Source organism: Agelaius phoeniceus, chromosome 3 (genome assembly GCF_051311805.1).
Source record: "Agelaius phoeniceus isolate bAgePho1 chromosome 3, bAgePho1.hap1, whole genome shotgun sequence".
Classification (NCBI taxonomy): domain Eukaryota; kingdom Metazoa; phylum Chordata; class Aves; order Passeriformes; family Icteridae; genus Agelaius; species Agelaius phoeniceus.
Genome location: NC_135267.1, coordinates 110,595,533 through 110,612,940, shown reverse-complemented (window position 1 = coordinate 110,612,940; position 17,408 = coordinate 110,595,533). Strand labels below are relative to the sequence as shown.

The following is a 17,408-nucleotide window of genomic DNA, read 5'->3' as shown; positions in this document are numbered from 1 at the left end:
ACTGCCAGCACACAGGGGTATGGCCTGGCCACACTCCCAGCCATGGACCAGCTGAGCTCCCCAACAGACTACACGATGGGACTGGATGGAGCTTGGCTCATTTATTTAAATAAAACTCACACGTGTTTAGGAAGAGATAGACTGGATTCAACCTGAGTTCACCCAGCCAGGCCCTCGTCTACCTGAACGTGGAAAAAGTCTGTCTCCTTTCAGCAGAGGCCAGGCTTGCTGCTGTCTTGATCTCTACAGTATGGAAGGCAATCTGTGGCTGGACCTGAGAAGTGGGGAGCGTTGTGGATTCAGCAGAGATGTATTCCAAGACGTGAGGCCTCCCCTCCTGGCGCCGCAGGTAGCCCTGGTTCAGCAGGTGCAGGATGCAGGACAGCACGTCCACGCTGTGGCAGCAGAAGCTCAGGAACTGCACCCCTGGGCCCAGCTCTCCCTTCTGACAGGCGTCGATCACCTGTGGCAGCAAGGGAGCCCCAGTGCAGTGGCTGCAGCCCCCAGGCAGCCCCTGTGCCCCCCGTGCCCCTGCAGCCCGTACCCTGAACACCAGGTTGTCGATGTGCAGCTGCTTCTCCCCCTTGAGGATGCGGGTGATGAGGCAGCACAGGACGTTCCTCTTCCTCTCCAGGGTGCTCACCTCGGCCCTCTCTGTCCGCAGGTACCTCTGCTGGGGCAGCAGCCTCAGCTGGCGGCCGCAGCTCTGCGCCAGGGCTGCCTGGTTCAGCCGCAGGGCACCTGCAGCCAGCACCCAAGCCAGGCTCAGCCGAGCTTGAGCTGGGCCCTGAAGGAGCCCCAGGGCACACGTGTGCCTGGGGGACCCAAGCTGGGCCTCCTGAGGCTGCCTGCACCGCTGGCCACCCCAGCCCTGTGCCCCACGTGTGGCCCCAAGCCACAGCCATGACACACATGGCCCCTGGCCTGGCCCAAGCCCACACACACACCGAGACCTCCCTTCCCACCCACCCACCCACACTGACCCAGGCCCCATGTATGGCCCCAAGCCCCGCCCCACCCATCACCCCCAGCCCCACACTGGCCTCAGGCCCCACCCTGAGACACACCTGTGCCCCAAACACCAACACATGGACCCAGCTCCCTTACCGGCCCTATGAGCTCCTGCACCCCTAAGCCCAGCCCCTCTCCCCTGGGTGCCCCAGCCCCACACTCACCCCCTGGAGTGCAGCTCCCCACCAGGACGCCCTGGCCCTGGGTCAGCGGTGTCAGCGCGTGGTGCACCAGGTCAGCAGGGAGCCCTGTGGCCTGCAGCAGGGCCTCCACAGCCACCTCCTGCAGCACGGGGGGCGAGGGCAATGGCCAAGGCTCACTGGCCACAGGCCCTGCCTAACAACGGGGGCCTGTGCCCCAAACACCGCTGGAGCCCCCACCAGAAGGGAAGGGAGAACGTGGCTCTGCCCTGCTCCAGCCCCCCCCGTGGCTCCAGCCCTACCTGGGCGCTGTTGAAGCACAGCAGGATGTACATCTGCAGCGTGGACACATGCAGAACGCAGTCTCCAAACTGCAGCTCGGCGTGGCCCAGCCACGTCCACTGCAGCCGACGGGGCTTGCTGCACTCCCAGCCCAGCTGGCTCTGGCCTGCCAGGGACAGCGTCAGGGACGGGGACCAGCCCTGCCAGGCACTCCTAGCCCACCACCACTTGTGCCTGAGCTGCCTTCCAGGCTCTGGGCACACCCCCAGCCACAGCACTCACTCTGCCGGCAGAAGTCAGCAAACTCATCCAGGGGGGAGCTCAGCACCTCCGGGAAAAACCTCCCAGGGTTCTCCATGTAACAGAGCGGGAAAACGGGCCAGCAGCGCGGGGACAGGGCCAGCACCTTCACCTCTGGCACGTCTGCCACCACCGTGGCTGTTCCCAGCACCTGGCCACAGGGGCACGAGGGCAGCTCCAGTCAGGCTCCGGGATCCCGCCAGGAAAGCCAGCAGCCCCCGGGCTCCCCAGCCCCGAGCCCTCTCACCTCGTCCAGGCCTGTGTCCAGCTCCAGCAGCCGCTTATCCTGCTCCTGCAGCTGGAAGAGGCAGAACTGCCGCTGCAGCTCCTCCGACTCGGCCAAGTTGCTCAGCATGTCCTGGGGAAAGCGGCTGGGGAAGCACAGCCCGATCTGCTCCACGATGCCTCCTTCCAGCCACGACGGCCCTTGTGTCAGGAGCCGGTCCCCCAGGTAGTGCCTGCCATGGCCACCAGCTCCAGTCAGGCTGGGCCCAAGCCCTGTGCCCATCAGCCACCCACCAGGAGACAGCCACAGGTCCGAGCCCAGCCTCACCCCACGGCACAAGGGCCTGGCAGCACACACGTGTCCCCTCCCTGTCCCCAGCAGGGAATGTGATTCCACACACTGGCAGCTCCCACGGGCCCTCCACGCTCCATGATCCCATAAAAGCAAAGCGGGAGCACCGCTGCCACAGCAGGCCAAGCTCCCCCAGCACACCAGGCCATGCTGCAGCAGGCCCCTGGCTCTGGGCAGACACAGCAGCCTCACCTGTAGAAGTGTTCAAAGGTGTGGGCAAACTCCAGGCCACTGAAGACCACAAAGGGCTCCAGGAACTGCTGCAGCCGCTCCAGAGGCCCCGTGCTGCCCGCAGCCCTGCGGAGCTCCTGGATCTGCACGTCAAGGTAGCGGGCAAACTGCTCACTCACCTGCAAGGGACAGGGCAGGCTGCAGACAGGGCTCACCAGGTGCCCACAGGGCTGGGCTGGGGGAATGTCCCTGCAGGGAGCAGCCGGGAAACTCTGGCACTGCCGGGCAGGGCCCGAGGGTGCCCAGCACCAGCCCAAGGCCGGAGTGTGCCAGGGCCGGGCCCACGCTGGGATCAGCGCCACGCACCTGAGCCAGGCACCACCGGGGTGCCAGGGCGGGGCTCTGTGGCTCAGGGGGGAACAGGACACCTCCCACCCAGAGCCTGCCCCGGGGCCGCGGGCCAGGGCAGCTCCCCAGCCCCTGCCCAGGGCACGGCCCCGGGGCCGCGCTCCCCCGACTCACGTGCAGGGCAGTGAGGAAGGAGAGCTGCAGCAAAGCCCCGGCAAAGCCCTGGCCCAGGGCCAGCACGAAGGCGGCCTGCTGCCCAAAGAGCTCCTCGGTGGCCCCGCGCAGGCGCTGGTACAGCCGGCAGTAGCGCTCTGCGAGGTCCGGCGCCTGCCCCGCCGCCTCCAGGAACCGCTGCACCTGCGGGAGCAGCGCCAGGGCTGAGCCCAGCGGGATGCGCCCCTGCAACAGCCCAGCCCTGCCCTGCCCACGCCAGCTGCCTGCTGGCTGCCCGGGACTCGGGGCCCTGCTGCTGCTGCTGCTGCTGCTGCGGGGCTGCCAAGGTGGGAGCGCAGCTCCAAGGGCAGCCAGGGGCTCTGGGGGCACTACGGAGACGCAGCAGCGCCCAGCAGGAATTACAGCCCAACACCGGACCTGTCTCCTCGCCTGGCTGACACTCCAGCCATGCCAGGGTGGCAGCACAGCAGGGCTGTCCCCACATCGCTTCAGGCTCTGTGGGGGCCAGGTACAGCCCTGTGCCTTCCCCATGGGCACTGCCAGACCCCACTCCCTGCTCCAAGCACCCAGGGAAGGTCCCACAGCCCTCCCAGTCAGCCCTCCAAGCTCTACCTGCTGCTGCACCACGCCACGCCAGCACTGCGAGATTCCCCACAGGCCTCTCGACTTCTCCACCACCACCTTTGCAGTCCTGGCCGACACCTCCTTGTTCTTCCCCTCCTTCCCACCTGCCAAGGGTCAACCTCAGGCTCAGTGTGGCTCCATGGGCAGGCCCCGCACACTGACCCGCCACAGCAGGGCTGAGGGGGTGCTGGGGAGGCACGGCCTCTGCTGGGGCATGACCACAAGCCTTCCCCGGCTCAGGAGCCTCCGTGCCATGGGATGCTCCCCAGAGGAGCCTCATGGCCACAGCCTGGCCCTCTGGAGCAGCCCCAGGGCAGGGCAGCCCCTGGCTCACCAGCTGCTCTGGTCTCCTCTGGCTCGGGGCCGCCGGGGTCCACGTGCACCAGGAGCTGGGTCAGGCGCCGCACGCAGGAACCGAAGGCAGCTCTGTGTCCCGGGGCACGGCGGGGCAGCTCCACGCTCTCCAGGTACTCACTCAGCAGCCAGGCCAGGGCACTGACACCATCAGGGCCTGCGAGGCCAACCAGACTCAGAGCCGGGCGCCTCTGCCCGGGGCGCGGCACGGCCGGGTCCCGGAGAGCGCAGGCTACCTGGGCTGGTGATGCTCTGCACCAAGGGGGTCACCAGGGCCTCCCAGAAGGTCCTGCCCAGTGCCCGGGCTGCCTCCTCGTCGGGAAGGAAGCGGTTGGCAAAGCCCTGCTCGTGCTGCAGCGCCCGGTTCAGTCTGCAACAGCGAGCAGGCAGCGCTCGGTGCCAAGGGCTGGAGAACTCCCGTGGCAAAGCAGAGCACAGTGCTGGCTCCATGCTCTGCCCTTTGCCAAGGCACCATGGCTCCCTGGCCCCACTGACCCCAGCAGCCAGGGAGGGCCCCTTGCTGTCCCCAGGGCCTGCCCCCAGGGGCCCTTGGGACCCCACAGCCCCCGCCAAATGGGGCCTGTGCAGTGCCTGTGGCCACGAGATCCTGCTGTGCCCGGCCAACCTCTGCCAGGATGTGCCAGCCCCTGCGGGGACCAGCATCCTGCTCTGGGGGGTTAGTCCAGCTTAAACCCAGATGACCCCAAGGTGGCCCTGGCCAGGAAGGACCACTGGTGGCCAGGAAGGAGCAAGGGCCCCTCCCAACCAGCTGCTCCTTTCCCAGCCCTGCAGTCCCCTCACAGGCTGCCAGCCACATCCCCCCGGGCCCTGGGACACCAGGGATGCGATGGCACAGCCAGGACACCACTCACCTGCCAAAGAGCTGCAGAAGCCGCCCCCGGTCTCGGCAGATCTCCTGGCTCCACGCATGAGCCCGAGCAGTGCAGGAGAGGAACGTCCGCCGGCACAGCTGCTCCCTGAAGATGGGCCAGAAGCTGGGCTTGGGACCCAGCACCTCGATGCCACGCACACGTGTGTCAATGCCACCCTAGGGGACAGCGGGACCCTCAGTTCCTGTGGCCCCGACGCCCCTCAGGGCCCGCTCCAGGCCCTGCCCCTGCTCCCCCCTACCTGCTGGCACCGCTTCACCCGGATCTGGATGACGGGCCAGAAGCGGGTCATGTTCTCCAGCAGGATCACTCTGCTGTCCGAGGGCAGGATGGTCACCTGCAGGGAGGCACCGAGCCCTCAGCATGACAGGCAGCCCAAGGAGGCTCCCACAGCGCAGCCCCTGCCATTCCCACCTCCCCGGGCCTCCCACCACAGCCACACCTGCTCGGGGCACAGCAAGGAGCAGCCCCCGCCCCTCCCACGGGCACTCACCGCGTTCAGCTCCGTCCTGATGGTGGCAGCGCTGTCCCCGCCCAGCACCACCACCCTCGATGGCATGTAGCTGGAGTCCTCGCTGGCCACCAGCATGCTCAGCTCCCTGCACACACAAACACCACGGGGCTGCCCAGCCATCTCCACCTGCCTGCCCCAGCCCTGGCGGCACCACGCCCTGCCAGCCACAGCCCACTGGGCCCAGGACAGAGCCACTGGGGCAGGGCTGGCACAGATCCCCAGAGCCCTCTCCTGCACACGGCCCTGCCAGCCCAGCCCCACCTGATCACCACTCCACACTGCATGTGCACAGTGATGAAGTGGGAGCCAGTGCTGCCGTTCGACTCCCAGTAGGTCTTGGGGTTCCTGTCCGTGAGCTTGCTGGCCTGGTGCGAGTTGGAAGAGACCTGCACCTTCTCCCAACACTTGTCCTCCTTCACCTCCATGCTGGAGCCTGTGGGCAGAGCACATGGAGCTTCCAGCCACCAAGCCTGGGGTCAGCTCCCCCTGCCCGCACTCACCTTGGCACAGGTTGTGCAGGAAGACATCAAAGAAGGGGATGCTGATGGGCTGCTGGCTCCGGCGGTGCTCCTCAATCTGTCCCAGCACCAGCTGTGGGACGGGGCAAGGCTCTTACCAGGGGCCCGGGTCCTCCTGCCCTCAGCCCCCGCAGGGCTGTGCCAGGCACAGAGCACAAGGCCGTCCCTCAGCAGCAGGGACACCCTGGTGCCCCCAGACCCAAATCCCCAGGCAGCTGTGCCTCCCCAGGCCCACCTGGATGCAGCCAGCCAAGATGCTGCTCGTCAGCTTCTTGTAGAGCCTGGCGAACTTCTCACACTCCGCCACCAGCTCCAGCAGGGCCGGCGCCAATGGCGGGACCGTGCTGTGCTTTTCCAGGGCCTTGGACAGAGCCTCGTGGGTGCCCACGTGGCACATCACCACCACACAGTCCCTGCTGGCACTGCCCAGGCGGTGCAGGAAGCCAACGACCTCCTGCAGCACCTACTGAGACACAGCCGTGAGCAGACGGGGCACTGCTGGCAGCTCCCAGGGCCCCCAGCAGCCGGAGCTGCAGCTCCATTCCCCTCATCCCAACCCAGCAGCACCCACCAGAGCCTGGCCAGGCACAGCCAGTCCGGGCACGTGGCCCCCAGGACATGGCCACGGCCAGGAGAGCCCCTCCCCACCTCTCCCAGTGCCTCGGACACAAGGCCAGGCTGGGGCCACCAGCGGGGCCCTGCTTGCCCAGCCTGGCTGAGGCACAGCCAGCACAGCCACCCTGCCTGCCACGAGCCCCAGGGCCCCCTCACCTCCCAGCTGCTGCTGTGGGTGATCAGAAAGGACACACAGGGCTCCACACACTCGTGCCAGGGCAGCACATCCTCCTGGTAACTGTCCAGGAACTTGTTCAGGATCCTGGGTGACAGAGGGGGCCTGCTCAGTGTGGGCACAGGGACAGCAGTGCTACAGGCAGCCCTGCTTCCCTGCCCCACCTGGAAGGCACCTCTCAGGGACTGGGAACTGAGGCTCCCTGGCACCTTGCACACCCCACCAGCACCCAGGCATGTCCACTGCTGCCCCTGCATGTCCCCACCAGTACCAGGCACAGCTGCTGTGGCCCCACGTGGCCCCGTGGCCCAGGACACACCAATCAGCACCTGCCCACGTGCTGGGGTGAGCCTGCCCCCAGTGAAGAACAGCCCCACCAGGACCCACAAACATGCACTGGCTCTCCCCACCATGACCCCCAGCACTCACACACCTCAGGAGGGGGTCCCAGACCCCCCTCAGTCACCCTGCACCCACCTCAGGATGCTCAGGCTCACGGCCTTCTCTGTCCCCAGCAGCTCCAAGCTGCGCAGCAGCAGCCTGAAGCAGCTGTGGTCCTGCAGCAGCTGGGCCACCTGGCCAGTGGGAACAGGGCCTTGGCCGCACAGCTGCCGCTCCAGGGCCACCACCACCTCCTTGGACAGGCTGCCATCGTCCAGGCCACCCAGCAGCATCTGCACGCCCTTGGGGTCCAGCAGGAGCTCCGTGCCTGCCGTGACAGGGACGCGTGAGCCCAGCCCAGGCGCTCACGGAGTGCCAGCAGCCCCTCAGGGTGCTCTGCCCTGCGGGGCCAGGCAGCCCTGCCCGTGGCACCCGCGGGGCCGCGGCACGGGCAGGGTGGGCAGCGCGGTACCTGCTGCCTCCGGGCCCAGGGGCAGCCCGTGCTCCGCCAGGCGATTGATGGCGCTGAGGGCCAGCGCTGCCTGGGGGCAGCCGCTGCTCTGCCCGGCCCGCCAGCAGCTCTGCAGCGCCGCCAGCAGATCGCAGCTCGCCAGCTGCTCCGCCAGGCCCCGGTGCCCATCCATCAGCATGTTCACCACCAGCAGCCCGTTCTGCACCCCTGAGGAGCCCCTGCAGGGACACAGCCGTGCCACTCTCCTGCCCCAGGCACAGAGCCTCCCCTGTGCCCACAAGCCACCTGCCTGTCCTGCCCGTCCTTCCCCCTGCAGATTCCCCCCAACCTCAGCCCTCTCCACGCGCTGCCCCTACCCTGGGACCCTCTGCATGGTGCTCAGGGCGGCAGGGATGCTGCTCAGCAGGCTGGCAGAGCCCTTGCTGGAGGCAGAGCCGATGCTGGCGAAGATCTCCCGCAGCATCTGCGCGTCGCCGTGGTTCCAGGGCAGGCCCTTCCCGCCGCCGCCTCCCGGCTCAGCGTCCGCAGCTCCCACCAGCACCTTCAGGGCCTGCAAGGACGAGAGCGGCGCAGGGGGCAGCGGCCCCTCCACCCCGCCCGGCAGCCCGCGCTGCCCTGCCCGGCCCGGCGTGCCCCGGGCGCTCACTCACCGCCAGCCCGGCCTGCTGCACCAGGGCCGAGCAGCCGTGCTGCTGCATGCGGGCCAGCACGGCCCGCACGCCGCCCTCCGTGGCAAAGGGCACGCGCCACTCGTAGCGGGCCAGCAGCACGGCCAGCAGCCGCAGCGTCACCGCCACCAGCGCCTTCTCCGCCGCCTCCGCGCTCAGCAGCTCCACCGACACCTGCACCAGCTTCTCCCTGCACGGCACAGCACACCTCAGGCACGGCCTCCTCGGGCCCTGACAGCCGCCTCCTTCCTGCCCGCGCTGCAGCTGGGACAGCCCTGCCAACCAGCCTGCCTGGGACAAAGGGACACAAAATCCGCCTTTCCTCTCGCACATACCACCCTCCAACTCCCGCCACTGCCTCCCGCTCCTCCAGCTCAGCACCGGCCCCCACCCTGCCCACAGGGCCCTCCCCAGGCAGCAGCAGGAGGGCTCTGCAGCACCCCAGCACTCACCCGGCACTTCCGATGCCCAGCCCGCCCTGGGCTGTGCCAGCTTGCTGCTCCGACTTGGGCTCTTCCTCCAGCATCTCCAGGATGTGCTTGAGCCCGGCTAAGCGCAGCCCCACCGCTGAGCTGCTGCTCTGGATCACCTCCACCACAGCTGCAACCTTGGCCAGCGAGCCGCTCTCACTCAGCCCCTTGGAGCTGCCCAGTGCTGGCCGGAGGGACGGAGCCGTCAGGGCAGCGCTGACCCCTCCAGCAGCTCCCAGGGTGCCACACAGCCACACACCCAGCACCCACAGGCACCCCCACCTCAGGCAGCCCTGGCTGCATGGCCCCCGTGCCCTGCCCAGAGCCCTCCCCTCTGGAGGCAGCAGTGCCGCTGCCAGCACCGCGCCTGTGCCCCAGCGTGTGGCAGGACATTACCTTGGCTCTGCTCCTCCGTCACCTCCGGCAAGAACAGCCCTTCCCTCTCCAAGAGCTCGCTGAACAGCTGGGAATCCGACTTCACTGCCTCACCGCGGCCCTGGGGCGGCCCTGGGGCTGCACAAAGGTCTCCCTCTGCTGCCTTGGCCATCGTGCCTTCAGGGCCGCTGCTCCTGTCACCCTCTGAGGACACTGCGGGGCTCCCTCCACCATCCTGCTCTGCTCCCCTCCCGAGGAAGTGTCTGGCGTAGGCACGGGAGCCACGCAGGTCCCGCAGAGAGCTGCCCTGGCACCGTTCCTCCAGGACCTGCAGCACCTTCTGGGCCAGCTCCGCAGGTGCCGACAGCTGCACCAGGGCTTCCTCATCCACCTCCGACAGCCACACCCATGGGGACAAGTTAATCTCGGGCTCGCCACGCACCCCACGCCCCTGGTGGTGGCCACTGGCACCACGGACAGAAAGGCTGCACCGCCAGAGGCGCCCAGGGCCGCTCCCCACTGCCACCCTCCCCTGCCTGTCCCCAGCCCGACTCCCACCAGCCCACAGCTCCCACCCGTGCTCGGCACCCAACTGCAACTGGCAGAGTGACCCCACGGCCTTGCCTCGCCTGCCCAGACCTTGCTGGACAGTCACTCTTCAGTCAGTCAGGGGACACTGCCTTTCCTCTCATCTCCACCACTGCTCTGCTGGGCCAAGCTCTCCAAGCTTTCTGCAGCCCCACTCACCCTCCCATTTCTGCCCCGCTCAGGCTGGCCCTGCACACCTCACACTTGCCATCTCCTCTGGGCCTGCTCCCTTCCCTCACGTTTCCTTTGTTCCTCCCTCCCATTTCCCTGCTGCAGGCACTGGTCCCTACCTGCTCTCCCAGGTGCTGCTGGATGAGACAGGTGATCTCTTTCTGCTCCTGTGCTTCCAGCTTCCTCACAAAGAAGAGCAGCTCCCACCACTCGGCACGGCTCAGGGTGTCTGCAGCCTTGGGCAGCCGCTGCCCCAGGTAAGGCAGGGAGTACAGACCCCCCAAGGGCTTGCACAGGAATGCCTGTGGAACTGCAGGGGAGCAGAGCAAGGAAGGGCACTGTCAGCTCTGCCAACTCCCCCATCCTCTGCTGCATGCTCCTCATTCCTCATGTTGGACAGAAAAGGTCCCCACCATACCATAGCTTGCTGGGAGAAAGAAAGGTGACAGGAGGGCAGTGGGAGAGTTGGAACATGCTCGAAGGAGACCGATGGGGCTGCTCACCTGCTCTCAATCTGTGGTTTCGTGTCAGGGTGTTCACCTTCTGCTGGCCCTCCAGCTCCTTTTGCTCTGAAGGGCCAATGATCTCGACCATGTGCCAGTGAACCCAGTAGGTATAGCCCAGAGCTTGCCAGTACACCTGGAGAAGGAAACCCAGCACACACCCAGCTGGCAGAAGGCAAACCCAACCCCACTGTCCCCATGCAAGGCTGCACAGGAGAGCAGAGAAGCCCCTTGGAGCAATACCTGCACCGGGGGCACGCCGTCGTTGCTGCGGCGGAAGTCGCCCTCGTCGCCGGCGCTGACCGCCTCGTAGTCCTCGAGCATGCGCACCCTCATGCCGCTCACCAGCGTGGCCTGCACGTACTCCACATAGCTGCTGCGGCTCGGGAACGCCGAGCGCGTCCTGAAGGCCACGGGCTCCTTTGCTGGGCACGTGGGGGCTGCTCGGGCAGCAGTGCTGGCCGGGGGCTTGTGCTGGAAGATGGAGCGGGCAGGGCGAGGCTGCAGGTCCCGCTTGTGCCTGTGGCTCCAGCCCATGGCGTGCACCAGCTCCGAGATGAGGTTGGCCATGGCCATGCTGAACTCAAACTCCTGCTTCACACGGCTCTTCTCCTCAGGGACAGGGCTGGGCACAGCACAGCCCTGCTGCTCCTCTCCCTGCTCCACGCCACTGCTCAGCTTGTCCAGGAGAGAAGTCACACACAGGTAGCGCTTCACCAGGACAAACAGCTGCTTCCCAGGGATCTGCAACAAGCACAGCTCTCACGCTCAGCCTGCAGAGCACCTCCAGCCCCCAGCTCTCTCTGAGCCACCAGCTCATTCCCAGGCAGGCTCCCGTGAGAGCTCCGGACCAGCTGGCAGCAGCAGAGACCTCTCAGCCACCCTCCCCTCCCTGCTGGCAGACCAGGCTCTCCAGGTGCCTCTGCACCGGCCCCAGGCCCTGTCCCAGCTCTCCTACAGTCAGTCCTGCTCCCCTGCCCACCTTCAATCCCCTCTTGTCCCACATAAGGATGCCAGCCCTGGCCCCCGCTCCCACCCCTCCTGGCCCCTCACGCCCCACAGGCCCAGGGCTGCCGGCGGCTCTGTCACCACCTGTGGGAGGTGAATCCCCTCGAAGGACATGCAGGGCTCTGCAGAGGATGTGATCTCAGCAAACAGCTCCAGCAAGGTGCAGTGACTCTCAAAGTCCATGTGCTGCTCAATGCCATCCTGCTGGCTCAGGGACAGCAGGACATGGGCCCAGATTCCTGCAACAACAACAAAAACTCTTCAGGCCCCAGAAAGACAACCCTCACCCCACCCTCCCTGCCAGAGACAGAGCTGCAGGGAAGGAACAGCTTTGCTGCTCCCTGTCACCTGATCCACGCTCTGTCCCTTCCTCTGCAGTGGCAACATTTTGCTCCATGGTGGTTTTTTTCTACCCCTAACGCTGCAAGATTCTCACAAAGCAGCAACCCCAAATAACTGATTCCAGAAGAGGGTCCCAGGGAAGAAATCAAGTTTTAACCTGAATCAGCCCCTCATCTGCCCCACTTCAGAGCTGCATGAACTCAGGCACTAGGACAGGGAAAGCCGGATCTCCTGTGGGATACACCACAACCAGCAACCTTCCAGCTGCACCCAAGCCTCATCAGGAACTTCCAAGCCATGGCAGCTCCTCCTAAATGAGAGAACTGGGTGAGGACCAGCCTCTCCCCACCAGGGTTGCGTCAAGCCCTTTGGCACTGGTCTTCATTGCAAGGCTATGTGGAAGGAGATTGTCTGATCCTCTAAGTGTATCCAGCCAAGGACCTTTTCACTGCAAAAAGTCAAAGTAAGAAGGAAGCCATAAACAAGAACATCAAGAATCACAAACCTGACTGACAAATGCTAATGGATGCAGTGAGGAGAAACAAATCTGGTCAGTCATAACAATTAGTAAGGACATCCGGACAACAATTAGTAAGGACATCTGGCATGTAAGAATGATTATTTTTCAGTAAGATTATCTGATTAATTGGAATTGGCAAGGAACACAAAAGGGGGTGCAGAGAAAGGGTTATAAAAGGTGCCAGCCATGTTTAAAGCACAGCTGGTCGGTGTGTTTGTCTGACAGTCTTGTACCTGATTGACAGTGTTTGTCCTACTTTCTTATTGAATCTTTACTAAGTCTGTCTCTACCCTGTTGTGTGTGCTGCAAAGACCAAGTGCCAGCTGCTGGTGAGACCTGCATGAGTGGCACTTGGTACCACAAACTGGAGCCTTACTGGGGCTGTGGGAGCCCTGTGGAGTCAGCCAGGGGACTGAGTGACAGTCGGAGGTGCCATCACTCTCTGGATCAAATCACACATTTGAGCTTGTAATGCCAGTTATCAGGAAGACTGGTGTACAGCTGACCCAGATCAAATGACTCAGTTCTGATCAGGGCTGCAGGAGTCCCTGGCCTGCCGTGCCAGCTACTGGGGCAAGTGCAAAGGTCTCTCCAGTGCTGGTGCCTGGAGTTGGCAGGAACCTCGGTCATCAGCCACTGGGGAGAGAACAGTGTGTGTTCTGAAGAACAGCTGCTGGAAGGGAAAAAAGTGAGGAGTTCAGCAGCTGAAGCAGGACTGCAGTGCCTGGGGTCAGTGGGAAAGGGTGAGTGTCTGCATCTTTCCCAACCCTGCTGTGCATGTAACTCCTTAGCAACACTTCATGTTGGAATAGCAAGGAGGAGGTCCTGGGTCCAGACCAGGGTATGAGGTGGGTGGGGGCTGGTGCTGGAAGTCCCAAGGGATGTGTGAATGTGGACTGTGGAACAAAAGTGCTACAGGTTTATTAGCAAGCATCAGGCTTAACAAACTGATGAGCAGGGGGATCCCTGAGACCGGTAGAAGGGCTTGGATCCAGGCACAGGTGCATGCTGGTACCCAAGGGATCCGTGAATGTGTGTGTACTTGTGAACCTGGGAAATGCAGTGTGTGCTGGCAGGAGTGACCTTCTGTCTCTGCCAGACAAAGAGCAGGAGGGGACATGGCTGGCTTGTGTTTATGTGCGTGCTGTGTGTGCTGTCAGAGCCCTGCCCATGTCTGTGCTCCAGGATGGGCAATCAGCTTTGCCACTGGATGAACCTGCAAATGGGAAAGTGGCAGCTGCATCCCTCAGCTTGAGAAACTCCAGATTCCCCAGGCCGGGCTCCAGCAGTGGAGCAGAAGAGGTGCTGGGGTTGCTAGAGAAGACAGCCAGCCTTTACATTCCTTCACACTCCTAACAGTTAATCAGCATCCCAGCTCAGAAACCTGGCATGGGAAAGAGTTGCTAACTCCAAGAGCAGTCCAGACAACTGCAACCATGGAAGTCGAAAAGATCCCGACTGATTCTTCCCCTTTTGCCAAGAAGCCCCGAGACACGCCCGCCTCCCAGGCACCTCACCCCTCCCGAAGGCTGGCACCCCCAGCTGCCCAGCCAGCCCTCCTCAGCAGCACTGAGCAGGAGCAGTCCCCACCTGCATCGTGAGCCCCCAGAGCTCGCAGCATCTCGCCAGCGCCGCGGCGGATCCGCCGCTCCCTGTGGCACAGCATGGCCGTCAGCAGCTCCAGGGCTCCCGCCTCCCTGAAGGCGCCCGCCAGGGAGCCGATGCTGGCGTAGGCGCCCAGCACGTGCACCGTGCTCAGGATGGAGCACTCGGGGGTCCCGGCCTCGGCCACCTGGCGCCCGGCTCGCTGCACCAGGCTCCTGACGTCGGCCTTCATCTCCAGCAGCGAGGCCTCGTCCAGCGGCGCTTTGTCCGGTGCGACTTTGTCCGCGGACAACGGCCTCGTCTGGCCCAGCAGCGCCGGGCAGCTGGCGCAGACCTCTTCTGCAGACATCCACAGGGAGATGTTCTCTGCCTTGGTGTCTCCAGAGGAGGCACCGCTGCCTCCCGCTGCTCTCTCTTCCGAGCTAACAACGCTCCACCGGACCAGGTATTCCGGCCGCTCGTCGTGGCCTCGCCGCTGCCGCAGCAGCTTCTCCGGGTGGGCCTGCAGCTTGGGCCCCAGCTGCACCAGCAAGGTGCCAGTGTGCTGCTCGTTCACCATGGCAGCAGCTGTGTCTGCAGAGACAGAGGGGAAGCAGGAGCTGGGGAGAGGTGGCTGAGGCATGCTGTGGCTAGAGATCTGTGTTCCCGTGTGTCACAGCGCTGGTGATATGGCAATGCAGCCATTAGTATGTGCTTTTGTACCGGCTGTACTCAAGAACAGTGCTGTACAACCCTAACATAGCAAGTATGAGATATGGCTCACTTACTCCTTGGAAAGCCACGTGTATGGAGTTACAAGGTAATAGGGCAAAACACAGTGATTTCTGGACTGCCATACAGACTGTGGGCACCGCAGGAATACGGACAGCAGCGCCCAGGAAGGGCAGCTTTCCCCAGGAAGCTCAGCTGTAACACGTGGCTGTGTGCTGATGGAGCGAGCTGCCCACGCTGGATCAGGGGGCCAGCGCAAGTCTGCGCAGGAGGGCTCCGAGCACATCACCGGGCCGGGACCGGGACACGCCGAGGGACAGGCCCGGGGCACACATGCTAAAGGCGGGCGGCACGGCACTGCCATCCCCGTGGAGAGGGCTCGTACGGGCCGGCCGCGCCAGCGGCAGCATCGAAGCTCCTTCCAGGCGCGGGCAAAGCGAGAGCTCTCCGGGCACCGAGCACCGGACCCGGCCCGGTTCGGCTGCCGCACCCCTTGCCCGGCCGGCCCGAGGCCGCGACCGAGACCTTCCCTAAACGGCCCGGGCCCGTCCCGGGTCGGCTCCGCTCGGGGCGCTCGCCGGCCGCGCCCGGCCGTGCCCGGCCCGTCGCCCTCCCTCCGCCGCGGGGCCGCGCCGGGGCCGCCGCGTTACCTCCGGCACCGCTCCCGCGCCGCTCCGGCCGCGGGCGCCTGCGCAGAGCCCGCCCGACGGCGGCCGTGAGGGCCGGGCCTGGGCGGGCGGCAGCGGGGAGCTCAGACGGGGGCGGCGGGACCGAGCGGGGGCAGCGCCGGGGACTCCATGAGGCACAGGGGGCGCAGAGCGGCACTTGGAGCGCTGAGGGACGGGGCAGGGTGGGACAGGGAGGGCGGCGAGGGAAGGAGGCAGCAGCGGGCAAGGGAGCAGTGAGGCACTACCGGGGCTGGGAGGAGCTGGTGTCCGTGATTCGCAGCTTCCCAGTCACCTTGGCTGGAAGCCACCTTCCCATCCGCTTGCCTTCATTCCTCCACAAGCTGAGGGTGAGAGAAGAGCTCGGATGTCCTACAGCTAGGTTTGACACAATTGTGCCAATTGACCGCACCGGGTCACCCACCAACTTCAAACTCTAGCCAAGGCAGTCCACAGACCCAAACTCATCTCTTCCACCAACCCCACTCCTGCCAAAGACTGAACACAGCAGAACTTGACCCGTCCAAAAGTGAGAAAAGGCCCTGTGCATAAAAGACATCAGTAATGCGACAGCGGTAGCATGAAAAACGCTTTATTTGCCCCGGGCGTCACTCCACTGCTTTGACCCGTGGCAGGTTGACGTAGCTTTTCATGGGAGGGAGAGGCTTGATCTTGCGGCCGGCCCAGCCACCCTTGCGGTGCCACAAGCCCGTGTGTGGGCGCTTGCCCAGCCAGCGGTTCCGGCCCGCCTTCCCGATCACCCGTTTGTTGTGATCCACGTTGGACACGCGGCCCACCGTGGCCACGCAGGTCTCCAGCACCTGGGGGACAGAGAAGAGCTGCAGCCCTCCCTGGGGGCACACGGTTGCGTGCCCAGGCAGTCGCGCCAGGGACAGCACAGCTCCTTTACCTGCATGTGCCTTTTGGATGGCAGCTGCACGATGGCTGTCCCGTTCACCTTCCGCAGCAGCACCCCACAAGTACCTGCGGAAGGCAAGAGAGGAGGCAGCTGCATTGAGCAGCAGGACAAAGTATCCCATCCTGTGACAAGCACATTGCCACGCTGGTAAATCCCCAAAGCACTGTTGTACTAAATGTGGCACTTCTCGCTGAAGACAGAGCCTTGAGGAATTAACAGGGCAGAGCTGCCCCTGTTTTTCTGGAGGGATGTGTCACACTCTAACATGAGAAGAAGATGGCAACTCCCTGTCACTGGCCACCCAGAGCAGTGCCCCCTGTCCTCCTCTCCATCTGTGCTCAGCCAAACTCCAAACCAAAGAGCTGGTTCCCGGTGTGGGGACATACCAGCTGCCCGGATGTACTGCGCTCCCTTCCCAGGGTGGCTCTCCAGGTTGCAGATCAGTGTGCCTACAGGCAGAGCCCCCAGTGGGTATGCGTCCCCTTCACTGGCTGACACTGGAAGACAGAAGCTGACAAGTTGGACAAGGAGCAGCCGACGAGCCCTTGGCAAGACCGGCACAGCCGCCCCTGGCCCTGGCGTGCACCTGCCATCCTGCTAATGTGTGGCGAGTTCGTGATGTTGTTCCCTGGCTGCATGTTCTCCGTGGCAATGATCCAGCGCTTGCGGTTGCCGCCGGCCACCAGGGCGATGTCAGCCGACCTGCACGGAGAACCCGCGGCGGCTGAGCGGGAGGCCACGGCCGGCGCGACTGCCCGGGCCCGGGGCCGAGCCCGCACCCCGCACTCGCCTGCAAGGGTCGTATCGGACGCTGATGACCTTCTCGGTGAAGGGCTCCGGCGGGGCCCCCTCCTCGTAGCGCAGGCGCTGGAAGTCGATCATGCGGTAGCGCCGCTTGTGTCCCCCACCGATTCCCCGCACGCGGACGCGGCCTGCGGGACACGGGAGCGGCTGCAGGCGGGACCCCCCGCGCCCAGCCGGCCCCGGCAGCCCGCCTGCGCCCACCTTCCCGCCCGCCCACCTGTGTGGTCGCGGCCGCCCGTCTTCTTCATGCCCACGGGCCGCACGGTGTACTTGGTCCGGCACTTCCACAGCGGGTCGGTGGTGCAGCGCGGCGCCGAGCCGCTCAGCCCGCGGCAGGCGGCAGGCGCCGACAGCGGCTCCGGCAGCCAGGGCTGGGGGCCGGGCGGCAGCGCCGGGGGTCGGGCCCGGCGGGGGCCCGCCGACAGCAGGAGAGCACCGAAGGCGCGGCAGAGCCCCAGCGCCGCCATGGCCGCGGGAAGGCGCCGCCGGACGGGGCGGGGCCGCCGCGGGCCC

General features: G+C 65.3%; 2 protein-coding genes across 2 annotated transcripts; both read right to left on the bottom strand.

Moving 5' to 3' along the window:
• Nucleotides 1–86: 86 nt before the first annotated feature.
• Nucleotides 87–15,206, bottom strand: LOC129118008 (cullin-9-like). Its single transcript, XM_077176153.1, has 30 exons — nt 15,158–15,206; nt 13,782–14,369; nt 11,414–11,568; nt 10,565–11,065; nt 10,322–10,457; nt 9,938–10,128; nt 9,081–9,450; nt 8,667–8,868; nt 8,197–8,404; nt 7,903–8,096; nt 7,547–7,764; nt 7,171–7,402; nt 6,675–6,780; nt 6,139–6,366; nt 5,886–5,976; nt 5,647–5,818; nt 5,365–5,470; nt 5,113–5,208; nt 4,854–5,029; nt 4,218–4,351; nt 3,962–4,138; nt 3,616–3,731; nt 3,004–3,186; nt 2,503–2,660; nt 1,981–2,191; nt 1,716–1,884; nt 1,454–1,599; nt 1,176–1,293; nt 545–741; nt 87–463 (listed from the first exon to the last, which is right to left on the bottom strand). Exons 2-30 carry the CDS (start codon nt 14,353–14,355, stop codon nt 179–181), a joined length of 5,850 nt encoding a protein of 1,949 aa, XP_077032268.1. The 5' UTR covers nt 14,356–14,369; nt 15,158–15,206; the 3' UTR covers nt 87–178.
• Nucleotides 15,207–15,748: 542 nt separating this feature from the next.
• Nucleotides 15,749–17,402, bottom strand: MRPL2 (mitochondrial ribosomal protein L2). The gene is made up of 6 exons (XM_054629594.2): nt 17,113–17,402; nt 16,882–17,023; nt 16,678–16,793; nt 16,478–16,588; nt 16,083–16,156; nt 15,749–15,993 (listed from the first exon to the last, which is right to left on the bottom strand). Exons 1-6 carry the CDS (start codon nt 17,360–17,362, stop codon nt 15,781–15,783), a joined length of 906 nt encoding a protein of 301 aa, XP_054485569.1. The 5' UTR covers nt 17,363–17,402; the 3' UTR covers nt 15,749–15,780.
• Between the last annotated feature and the right edge of the window lie 6 nt (nt 17,403–17,408).